Raw genomic sequence first — 12,853 nt, forward strand, 5'->3', positions numbered from 1 at the left:
AGGAACACAAGCATTTAGTTAGATATTACTGTACTGTTGGAGCTAGGAACACAAGCATTTAGTTAGATATTACTGTTGGAGCTAGGAACACAAGCATTTAGTTAGATACTACTGTTGGAGCTAGGAACACAAGCATTTAGTTAGATATTACTGCACTGTTGTAGGTAGGAACACAAGCATTTAGTTAGATACTACAGTTGGAGCTAGGAACACAAGGATTTAGTTAGATATTACTGTTGGAGCTAGGAACACAAGCATTTAGTTAGATATTACTGTTGGAGCTAGGAACACAAGCATTTAGTTAGATATTACTGTTGGAGCTAGGAACACAAGCATTTAGTTAAATACTACTGCACTGTTGGAGCTAGGAACACAAGGATTTAGTTAGATATTACTGTTGGAGCTAGGAACACAAGGATTTAGTTAGATATTACTGTTGGAGCTAGGAACACAAGGATTTAGTTAGATATTACTGTTGGAGCTAGGAACACAAGCATTTAGTTAGATATTACTGTTGGAGCTAGGAACACAAGCATTTGGTTAGATACTACTGTTGGCGCTAGGAACACAAGCATTTAGTTAGATATTACTGTACTGTTGGAGCTAGGAACACAAGCATTTAGTTAGATATTACTGTTGGAGCTAAGAACACAAGGATTTAGTTAGATATTACTGTTGGAGCTAGGAACACAAGCATTTAGTTAGATATTACTGTTGGAGCTAGGAACACAAGGATTTAGTTAGATATTACTGTTGGAGCTAGGAACACAAGGATTTAGTTAGATATTACTGTACTGTTGGAGCTAGGAACACAAGCATTTAGTTAGATATTACTGTTGGAGCTAGGAACACAAGCATTTAGTTAGATATTACTGTTGGAGCTAGGAACACAAGGATTTAGTTAGATATTACTGCACTGTTTGAGCTAGAAACACAAGCATTTAGTTAGATATTACTGTACTGTTGGAGCTAGGAACACAAAGCATTTAGTTAGATATTACTGTTGGAGCTAGGAACACAAGGATTTAGTTAGATATTACTGTTGGAGCTAGGAACACAAGGATTTAGTTAGATATTACTGTTGGAGCTAGGAACACATGCATTTAGTTAGATATTACTGTACTGTTGGAGCTAGGAACACAAGCATTTAGTTAGATAATACTGCACTGTTTGAGCTAGAAACACAAGCATTTAGTTAGATATTACTGTACTGTTGGAGCTAGGAACACAAAGCATTTAGTTAGATATTACTGTTGGAGCTGGGAACACAAAGCATTTAGTTAGATATTACTGCACTGTTGGAGCTAGGAACACCCACAATAACAATAACACAACACAACAACCCTAACTCTGTAAACAAGGGCACCCTCATAGACGTCATCCTGACCAACTGGCCCTCCAAATACACCTCCGCTGTCTTCAACCAGGATCTCAGCGATCACTGCCTCATTGCCTGTATCCGCTACGGAGCCGCAGTCAAACGACCACCCCTCATCACTGTCAAACGCTCCCTAAAACACTTCTGTGAGCAGGCCTTTCTAATCGACCTGGCCCGGGTATCCTGGAAGGACATTGACCTCATCCCGTCAGTTGAGGATGCCTGGTCATTCTTTAAAAGTAACTTCCTCACCATTTTAGATAGGCATGCTCCGTTCAAAAAATGCAGAACTAAGAACAGATACAGCCCTTGGTTCACTCCAGACCTGACTGCCCTCGACCAGCACAAAAACATCCTGTGGCGGACTGCAATAGCATCGAATAGTCCCCGCGATATGCAACTGTTCAGGGAAGTCAGGAACCAATACACGCAGTCAGTCAGGAAAGCTAAGGCCAGCTTCTTCAGGCAGAAGTTTGCATCCTGTAGCTCCAACTCCCAAATGTTCTGGGACACTGTGATGTCCATGGAGAACAAGAGCACCTCCTCCCAGCTGCCCACTGCACTGAGGCTAGGTAACACGGTCACCACCGATAAATCCATGATTATCGAAAACTTCAACAAGCATTTCTCAACGGCTGGCCATGCCTTCCACCTGGCTACTCCAACCTCGGCTAACAGCTCCGCCCCCCCACCCCCGCAGCTACTCGCCCAAGCCTCTCCAGGTTCTCCTTTACCCAAATCCAGATAGCAGATGTTCTGAAAGAGCTGCAAAACCTGGACCCGTACAAATCAGCTGGGCTTGACAATCTGGACCCTCTATTTCTGAAACTATCCGCCGCCATTGTCGCAACCCCTATTACCAGCCTGTTCAACCTCTCTTTCATATCGTCTGAGATCCCCAAGGATTGGAAAGCTGCCGCAGTCATCCCCCTCTTCAAAGGGGGAGACACCCTGGACCCAAACTGTTACAGACCTATATCCATCCTGCCCTACCTATCTAAGGTCTTCGAAAGCCAAGTCAACAAACAGGTCACTGACCATCTCGAATCCCACCGTACCTTCTCCGCTGTGCAATCTGGTTTCCGAGCGGGTCACGGGTGCACCTCAGCCACGCTCAAGGTACTAAACGATATCATAACCGCCATCGATAAAAGACAGTACTGTGCAGCCGTCTTCATCGACCTTGCCAAGGCTTTCGACTCTGTCAATCACCATATTCTTATCGGCAGACTCAGTAGCCTCGGTTTATCGGATGACTGCCTTGCCTGGTTCACCAATTACTCTGCAGACAGATTTCAGTGTGTCAAATCCGAGGGCATGCTGTCCGGTCCTCTGGCAGTCTCTATGGGGGTGCCACAGGGTTCAATTCTCGGGCCGACTCTTTTCTCTGTATATATCAATGATGTTGGACACTGTGCTATCTAACCTCCAAACGAGCTTCAATGCCATACAACACTCCTTCCGTGGCCTCCAACTGCTCTTAAACGCTAGTAAAACCAAATGCATGCTTTTCAACCGTTCGCTGCCTGCACCCGCATGCCTGACCAGCATCACCACCCTGGATGGTTCCGACCTTGAATATGTGGACATCTATAAGTACCTAGGTGTCTGGCTAGACTGTAAACTCTCCTTCCAGACTCATATCAAACATCTCCAATCGAAAATCAAATCAAGAGGCGGCTTTCTATTCCGCAACAAAGCCTCCTTCACTCACGCCGCCAAACTTACCCTAGTAAAACTGACTATCCTACCGATCCTCGACTTTGGCGATGTCATCTACAAAATTGCTTCCAACACTCTACTCAGCAAACTGGATGCAGTTTATCACAGTGCCATCCGTTTTGTCACTAAAGCACCTTATACCACCCACTACTGCGACTTGTATGCTCTAGTCGGCTGGCCCTCGCTACATATTCGTCGCCAGACCCACTGGCTCCAGGTCATCTACAAGTCCATGCTAGGTAAAGCTCCGCCTTATCTCAGTTCACTGGTCACGATGGCAACACCCATCCGTAGCACGCGCTCCAGCAGGTGTATCTCACTGATCATCCCTAAAGCCAACACCTCATTTGGCCGCCTTTCGTTCCAGTACTCTGCTGCCTGTGACTGGAACGAATTGCAAAAATCGCTGAAGTTGGAGACTTTTATCTCCCTCACCAACTTCAAACATCTGCTATCTGAGCAGCTAACCGATCGCTGCAGCTGTACATAGTCTATTGGTAAATATCCCACCCATTTTCACCTACCTCATCCCCATACTGTTTTTATTTATTTACTTTTCTGCTCTTTTGCACACCAATATCTCTACCTGTACATGTCCATCTGATCATTTATCACTCCAGTGTTAATCTGCAAAATTGTAATTATTTGCCTACCTCCTCATGCCTTTTGCACACAATGTATATAGACTCCCCCTTTTTTTCTACTGTGTTATTGACTTGTTAATTGTTTACTCCATGTGTAACTCTGTGTTGTCTGCTCACACTGCTATGCTTTATCTTGGCCAGGTCGCAGTTGCAAATGAGAACTTGTTCTCAACTAGCCTACCTGGTTAAATAAAGGTGTTCTCAACTAGCCTACCTGGTTAAATAAAGGTGTTCTCAACTAGCCTACCTGGTTAAATAAAGGTGAGATAAAATAAAAACAAAAAATAAATATGGATCAATAACATCTGTTAAATATGGACCAATAACATCTGTTAAATATGGACCAATAACATCTGTTAAATATGGACCAATAACATCTGTTAAATATGGACCAATAACATCTGTTAAATATGGATCAATAACATCTGTTAAATATGGACCAATAACATCTGTTAAATATGGACCAATAACATCTGTTAAATATGGACTAATAACATCTGTTAAATATGGACCAATAACATCTGTCAAATATGGACCAATAACATCTGTTAAATATGGACCAATAACATCTGTTAAATATGGACTAATAACATCTGTCAAATATGGACCAATAACATCTGTTAAATATGTGTATGGACCAATAGCATCTGTTAAATATGGACCAATAGCATCTGTTAAATATGGACCAATAGCATCTGTTAAATATGGACCAATAACATCTGTTAAATATGTGACCAATAACATCTGTTAAATATGGACCAATAGCATCTGTTAAATATGGACCAATAACATCTGTTAAATATGTGACCAATAACATCTGTTAAAGATGGACCAATAACATCTGTTAAATATGGACCAATAACATCTGTTAAATATGGACCAATAACATCTGTTAAATATGGACCAATAACATCTGTTAAATATGTGACCACTCCATGTTTAATATGTTATCTCATGGTTTAATATGTTATCTCATGGTCCTCTACCACTCCATGTTTAATATGTTATCTCATGGTCCTCCCCCACTCCATGTTTAATATGTTATCGCATGGTCCCCTACCACTCCATGTTTAATATGTTATCTCATGGTCCCCTACCACTCCATGTTTAATATGTTATCTCATGGTCCCCTACCACTCCATGTTTAATATGTTATCTAATGGTCCCCTACCACTCCATGTTTAATATGTTATCGCATGGTCCCCTACCACTCCATGTTTAATATGTTATCTCATGGTCCCCTACCACTCCATGTTTAATATGTTATCTAATGGTCCCCTACCACTCCATGTTTAATATGTTATCTAATGGTCCCCTACCACTCCATGTTTAATATGTTATCTCATGGTCCCCTACCACTCCATGTTTAATATGTTATCTCATGGTCCCCTACCACTCCATGTTTAATATGTTATCTCATGGTCCCCTACCACTCCATGTTTAATATGTTATCTAATGGTCCCCTACCACTCCATGTTTAATATGTTATCTCATGGTCCCCTACCACTCCATGTTTAATATGTTATCTCATGGTCCCCTACCACTCCATGTTTAATATGTTATCTAATGGTCCCCTACCACTCCATGTTTAATATGTTATCTAATGGTCCCCTACCACTCCATGTTTAATATGTTATCTCATGGTCCCCTACCACTCCATGTTTAATATGTTATCTCATGGTCCCCTACCACTCCATGTTTAATATGTTATCTCATGGTTCTCTACCACTCCATGTTTAATATGTTTTCTCATTGTCCTCTACCACTCCAAATCAAATCAAATCAAATCAAATTTATCCATGTTATCTCACTCCTAATGCTCCTACAATAATGCTGCCTGAAGGCTCTGTGATATGTGTGTCATACCAGTGTGTGTGTGCGCAAATTTTGTTGCAATATTAAATAATCAGTTGTGTGTTGCTGAGGAAAGAGACAGAGATGAATGACTTTCATTACAACACCAGGAAGAGACGTACACACACACACAGCCTTACAACGCTGTTGTGTTTATCTCTGTGGCCTGCAGTCAGACTCTATGAAGCCAATAAGCTCCTGGTCGGTGGTTTCCTGTTGCCCTGGCAACCGTCCACAGGATTCCGCCAGCTTGTGGCGCGTCTATTACTTCATGTCCTCACTGTTACCTCAGATACTGTTACCTCAGAAACTGTTACCTCAGACACTGTTACCTCAGATAGTGTTACCTCAGATACTGTTACCTCAAAAACTGTTACCTCAGATACTGTTACCTCAGATACTGTTACCTCAGACACTGTTACCTCAGATACTGTTACCTCAGATACTGTTACCACAGAAACTGTTACCTCAGATACTGTTACCTCAGACACTGTTACCTCAGATACTGTTACCTCAGATACTGTTACCACAGAAACTGTTACCTCAGATACTGTTACCTCAGATACTGTTACCTCAGACACTGTTACTCAGACACTGTTACCGCAGATACTGTTACCTCAGACACTGTTACTCAGACTCTGTTACCGCAGATACTGTTACCTCAGACACTGTTACTCAGACACTGTTACCGCAGATACTGTTTGTTACCTCAGACACTGTTACCTCAGACACTGTTACCGCAGATACTGTTACCGCAGATACTGTGTGTGTGCTGTTTTGAAATGTTTGAATCTTGTTTGTGGTGTTGGTTTGATTGAACGGTTGTTACAATGTTGTTGACTTTTGTAGTGATGTAGTGTTTGTTGTCAGGTCTTTGTAGTGTTTGTTGTCAGGTCTTTGTAGGTCTTTGTCAGGTCTTTGTAGTTCTTTGTCAGGTCTTTGGAGGTCTTTGTCAGGTCTTTGTAGTGTTTTGTCAGGTCTTTGTAGTTTTTTGTCAGGTCTTTGTAGTTCTTTGTCAGGTCTTTGTAGTGTTTTGTCAGGTCTTTGTAGTTCTTTGTCAGGTCTTTGTAGTTCTTTGTCAGGTCTTTGTAGTTCTTTGTCAGGTTTTTGTAGTTCTTTGTCAGGTCTTTGTAGTTTTTTGTCAGGTCTTTGTAGTTCTTTGTCAGGTCTTTGTAGTTCTTTGTCAGGTCTTTGTAGTTCTTTGTCAGGTCTTTGTAGTTCTTTGTCAGGTCTTTGTAGTGTTTTGTCAGGTCTTTGTAGTTCTTTGTCAGGTTTTTGTAGTGTTTTGTCAGGTCTTTGTAGTTCTTTGTCAGGTCTTTGTGTTTTTTTTTGTCAAGTTTATTTTTTTTATTATTTTTATTTCACCTTTATTTAACCAGGTAGGCTAGTTGAGAACAAGTTCTCATTTGCAACTGCGACCTGTCCAAGATAAAGTCCACTGGGGACCTGTCATATTGTGCTAGTCCACTAGGGACCTGTCATATTGTGATAGTCCACTGGGGACCTGTCATATTGTGTTAGTCCACTGGGGACCTGTCATTTTGTGTTAGTCCACTAGGGACCTGTAATATTGTGTTAGTCCACTAGGGACCTGTAATATTGTGTTAGTCCACTAGGGACCTGTCATATTGTGTTAGTCCACTAGGGACCTGTCATTTTGTGTTACTCCACTTGGGACTTGTCATTTTGTGTTAGTCCACTAGGGACATGTCATATTGTGTTAGTCCACTAGGGACCTGTCATTTTGTGTTACTCCACTAGGGACCTGTCATTTTGTGTTACTCCACTAGGGACCTGTCATTTTGTGTTAGTCCACTAGGGACCTGTAATATTGTGTTAGTCCACTAGGGACATGTCATATTGTGTTAGTCCACTAGGGACCTGTCATATTGTGTTAGTCCACTAGGGACCTGTAAAATTGTGTTAGTCCACTAGGGACATGTCATATTGTGTTAGTCCACTAGGGACCTGTCATTTTGTGTTACTCCACTTGGGACTTGTCATTTTGTGTTAGTCCACTAGGGACATGTCATATTGTGTTAGTCCACTAGGGACCTGTCATTTTGTGTTACTCCACTAGGGACCTGTCATTTTGTGTTAGTCCACTAGGGACCTGTAATATTGTGTTAGTCCACTAGGGACATGTCATATTGTGTTAGTCCACTAGGGACCTGTCATATTGTGTTAGTCCACTAGGCACCTGTCTTTTTGTGTCAGTCCAATAAGGACCTGTCATTTTGTGGCAGTGCACTAGGGACCTGTCATTTTGTGTTAGTCCACTAGGGACCTGTAATATTGTGTTAGTCCACTAGGGACATGTCATATTGTGTTAGTCCACTAGGGACCTGTCATTTTGTGTTACTCCACTAGGGATCTGTCATATTGTGTTTTTTTGTTTATTTTGTTTATTTTTTTCACCTTTATTTAACCAGGTAGGCTAGTTGAGAACACCTTTATTTAACCAGGTAGGCTAGTTGAGAACAAGTTCTCATTTGCAACTGCGACCTGGCCAAGATAAAGCATAGCAGTGTGAGCAGACAACAAAGAGTCTTGTAGTGGCCTTATCAGTGGTGTGTTATACAGTAGCTAGTCTAAATATTTAGAAAAAACATTGAATGTGTGTGAAAGCACAGTATGTGCTGTCATCTGTACTGTTTAATACTGCTCTGATCTGTCATCTGTACTGTCTAATGCTGCTCTGATCTGTCACCTATACTGCCTAATGCTGCTCTGATCTGTGATCTATACTGTCTAATACTGCTCTGATCTGTCATCTGTACTGTCTAATACTGCTCTGATCTGTCATCTGTACTGTCTAATGCCTTATCTGTCATCTGTACTGTCTAAAACTGCTCTGATCTGTCATCTGTACTGTCTAATGCTGCTCTGATCTGTCACCTATACTGCCCAATGCTGCTCTGATCTGTGATCTATTCTGTCTAATACTGCTCTGATCTGTCATCTGTACTGTCTAATGCTGCTCTGATCTGTCATCTATACTGTCTGGTTGTAGAAAAGGATAATCATTGAAGGGTTAGGGCCAAGAGGAAGGGGAAGGAAGCAAATTGGGACTGTTTTCATCTAGTCACTGACACACACACACACACACACACACACACACACACACACACACACACACACACACACACACACACACACAGTGTTTGCCAGTCATCAACTCTAGCAGCACGGTAAAGGGCAGGATGAGTTAGTGGAAAGGTCAAGGTAAAGGTCCTGCTGCATTCTCCTCTAATCCTTTTTCTCTCTCCCTTCTCCTCTTCCTCCTCTCCACTTCATTCTATCATCTTCTCTCCTCTCCTCTCCTTTCTCTCCTCTTCTTTCTCTCCTCTCCTTTTCATTGTCTTCTCTCCTATCCTCTTCCTCCTCTCTCCTCTTCTTTCCTCTCCTCTTCATTCTCTTCTCTTCTCTAATCTTCTCCCCTTCATTCTCTCATCTTCTCTCCTCTCCTCTTCTTTTGCTCCTATCCTCTCCTCTTCCTCCTATCCTCTCCTCTTCCTCCTCTCCTCTCCTCTTCTTTCTCTCCTCTCCTCTTATTTTTCTACACTCTTCTTCCTTCTCTCCTCTCCTTTCTCTCCTCTTCTTTCTCCCCTCTCCTCTTCATTCTCTTCTCTCCTATCCTCTTCCTCCTCTCCTCTTCTCTCCTCTCCTCTTCATTCTCTTCTCTTCTCTAATCTTCTCCCCTTCATTCTCTCATCTTTTCTCCTCTCCTCTTCTTTCGCTCCTATCCTCTCCTCCTCCTCCTATCCTCTCCTCTTCCTCCTCTCCTCTCCTCTTCTTTCTCTCATCTCCTCTTATTTTTCTCCTCTCTTCTTCCTTCTCTCCTCTCCTTTCTCTCCTCTCCTCTTCCCTACTCTCCTCTTCTCTCCTATCCTCTCCTCTCTTCTTCCTTCTCTCCTCTCCTTTCTCTCCTCTTCTTTCTCTCCTCTCCTCTTCCCTACTCTCCTCTTCCCTACTCTCCTCTTCTCTCCTCTCCTCTTCTCTCCTCTCCTCTTCTCTCCTCTCTCCATTCCTTTTTATCCTGTACTCACCTCTAAGAAGAGGGGTATTTGGGCTCTTACAAAATCAGACTTGTAAACTAACATTAACTCTCTCTCTCACTCTCTCTCTCTCTCTCTCTCTCTCTCTCTCGCTCTCGCTCTCTCTCTCTCTCTCTCTCTCTCTCGCTCTCACTCTCTCTCTCTCTCTCTCTCTCTCAGAGTCCGTCTGTGTCCCCCTCCTCCAGTTTCCGAGCAGTAGAGAAGCACAGGAGTTCAGGTGACTCCTCAGACAGCAAGAAACAGAAAATGGCTGAAAAGGAGCTGAGCGCCACACGTTACGTGAGTGAGGCAAATTTCAAACCAAAACCCAGAGGATGTTTATTTCAAAAGCACAGAGCTAACACAGCTGATTCAACTAACCAAACTCTTGCTGATTAATCGATTACGTCAGTCAGGCTTGTCAGTGCCAGGATGTTCTGATGACGCCCTGGTATAGGGTATCTAACTATGGTAAATTGTTGAGGAGGATCAATATGTTGTTGTGTTCGTCTCGGGACAATAAAGTTGTATTATATTGTATCTGTTTCAGGACAGCGACGGGGAGAAGAGTGATGACAGCCTAGTGGTGGATGTCTCTAATGAGGTTCTCTCTCTGTCGTATATAAATACTGAACAAACAAACAATGAATGCAACAATTTCAAAGACGTTACTGAGTTTCAGTTCATATGAGGAAATCAGTCAATTGAAATCAATCCATTAGGCCCTAATCTATGGATTTCACATGACTGGGAATACAGATATGCATCTGTTGAACTCAGATACCTTAAAAAAAAGGGTCTTGGATCAGAAAACCAGTCAGCATCTAGTGTGGCCAACATTTGTCTCATGCAGCGCGACACATCTCTTTCACATAGAGTTGATCAGGCTGTTGATTGTGGCCTGTTGGAATGTTGTCCCACTCCTCTTCAATGACTTTGAGATGTAGCTGGATATTGGTGGAAACTGCAACACGTTGCCGTGCACGTAGATCCAGAGCATCCCAAACATGCTCAATGGGTGACACGTCTGGTGAGTATGCAGGCCACGGAGGAACGGTGACATTTTCAGCTTCCAGGAATTGTGTACAGATCCTTGTGACATGGAGCCGTGCATTATCATGCTGAAACATGAGGTGATGGCAGCGGATGAATGGCACATCAATGGGCCTCAGGATCTTGTTACAGTATCTCTCTGCATTCGAATTGCCATTGATAAAATGCAATTGGTGTTCGTTGTCCGTAGCTTATGCCTGCCCATACTATAGCCCCACTGCCACCATGGGGCACTCTGTTCACAACGTTGACATCAGCAAACTGCTCTCCCACACGATACCATACACGCCGTCTGCCATCTGCCTGGTACAGTTGAAACCAAGATTCATCCGTAAAGATCACACTTCTCCAGCATGCCAGTGGCCATTGTGCTGAAGCATTTGCCCACTGATGTCGGTTACGACGTCGAACTGCAGTCAGGTCAAGACCCTGGTGAGGATGATGACCACACAGATGAGCTTCCCTGAGATGGTTTCTGACAGTTCGTGCAGAAATTCTTTGGTTGTGCAAACATACAGATTCATCAGCTGTCCGGGTGGCTGGTCTCAAAGGATCCCGCAGGTGAAGAAACCAGATGTGGAGGTCCTGGACTGGCGTGGCTACACGTGGTCTGCGTTTGTGAGGCCGGTTGGACGTACTGTCAAATTCTCTAAAATGATGTTGGAGGCGGCTTAGGGTAGAGAAATGAACATGCAATTGTCTGGCAACAGCTCTGGTGGACATTCCTGTAGTCTGCATGCTAATTGCACGCTCCCTCAAAACATGAGGCATCTGTGGCATTGTGTTGTGACAAAACTGCACATTTTAAAATACCTTATGCCCCCAGCACAAGGTGCACCTGTGTAATGATCATGCTGTTTAATCAGCTTCTTGATATACCACACCTGTCAGGTGAACCAATTATCTTAACCAATTGGTGAATAACATTTGAGAGAAATCAGCTTTTAGTGAGTACAGAACAATATTTATTTTTTTATTTTAGTTCAGGAAACATGGAACCAACACTTTACCAATACATAGAAATGTAACTCAACCAAACTATTTTCTATTGTTCTCTTTCGCTGTTATCTTAGGATCCTGCCTCTCCTAGAGGAAGCCCCACTCACTCCCCTCGTGAGAACCGATTGGATAAGAGCCGTCTGTTGAAGAAGGAAGTCCCTCCCCTCAGCCCCGCCTCTATGGCCTCGTCCAGTAGTACGCCCTCCAACAAGTCCAAAGACCTCATCATGGTCTGACGTCTCATGGCTTTTTTCCCCTTTAATATTTATTTACAACATATTTCTACCTTTACCCCAAGTCTGGAAAATGTGGATTTTCTCATCTCTCATATACCAGAGTTCAGTGCTTAAAAATTGTATTGTTATGAGTGGATTATGAGCCCTTTTTATGTCCAGAATGAGAAGTCCAGCACCCTGACCCCCACCCCCAGCAGCACCTCGAACCCCGGTCTGAGAGGGAAAACCTCAGGACTAGAGGGTGAGACACACTGATGACCTTAAACACGTGTTCAGATTCTTCACATTTCATTGAACCTTCCTTTAACCTTTTTAACTAGGCAGGTCAGTTGAACCTTCCTTTAACCTTTTTAACCAGGCAGGTCAGTTGAACCTTTTTTAACCTTTTTAACCAGGCAGGTCAGTTGAACCTTCCTTTAACCTTTTTAATCAGGCCGGTCAGTTGAACCTTTTTTTAACCTTTTTAATCAGGCCAGTCAGTTGAACCTTTTTTTTAACCTTTTTAACCAGGCTGGTCAGTTGAACCTTCCTTTAACCTTTTTAACCAGGCAGGTCAGTTGAACCTTTAACCTTTTTAACCAGGCAGGTCAGTTGAACCTTCCTTTAACCTTTTTAACCAGGCAGGTCAGTTGAACCTTCCTTTAACCTTTGTAACCAGGCTGGTCAGTTGAACCTTCCTTTAACCTTTTTAACCAGGCAGGTCAGTTGAACCTCCCTTTAACCTTTTTAACCAGGCAGGTCAGTTGAACCTACCTTTAACCTTTTTAACCAGGCAGGTCAGTTGAACCTTCCTTTAACCTTTTTAACCAGGCAGGTCAGTTGAACCTTCCTTTAACCTTTGTAACCAGGCAGGTCAGTTGAGCCTTCCTTTAACCTTTTTAACCAGGCAGGTCAGTTGAACCTTTAACCTTTTTAATCAACTAGGCAGGT

General features: G+C 42.8%; 1 protein-coding gene across 1 annotated transcript in view; it reads left to right on the plus strand.

Annotated features, from left to right (window-relative positions):
• Positions 1–12,853, plus strand: part of LOC109885337 (transducin-like enhancer protein 4) — a 110,478-nt gene that overhangs the window by 67,243 nt on the left and 30,382 nt on the right. Inside the window, exons 9-12 of the mRNA XM_031816507.1 lie at positions 9,816–9,935; positions 10,186–10,239; positions 11,762–11,917; positions 12,083–12,164. Coding sequence (XP_031672367.1) covers positions 9,816–9,935; positions 10,186–10,239; positions 11,762–11,917; positions 12,083–12,164 — 412 coding nt within the window. The remainder of the gene's footprint in view (positions 1–9,815; positions 9,936–10,185; positions 10,240–11,761; positions 11,918–12,082; positions 12,165–12,853) is intronic.

Source organism: Oncorhynchus kisutch, linkage group LG3 (assembly GCF_002021735.2).
Source record: "Oncorhynchus kisutch isolate 150728-3 linkage group LG3, Okis_V2, whole genome shotgun sequence".
Classification (NCBI taxonomy): domain Eukaryota; kingdom Metazoa; phylum Chordata; class Actinopteri; order Salmoniformes; family Salmonidae; genus Oncorhynchus; species Oncorhynchus kisutch.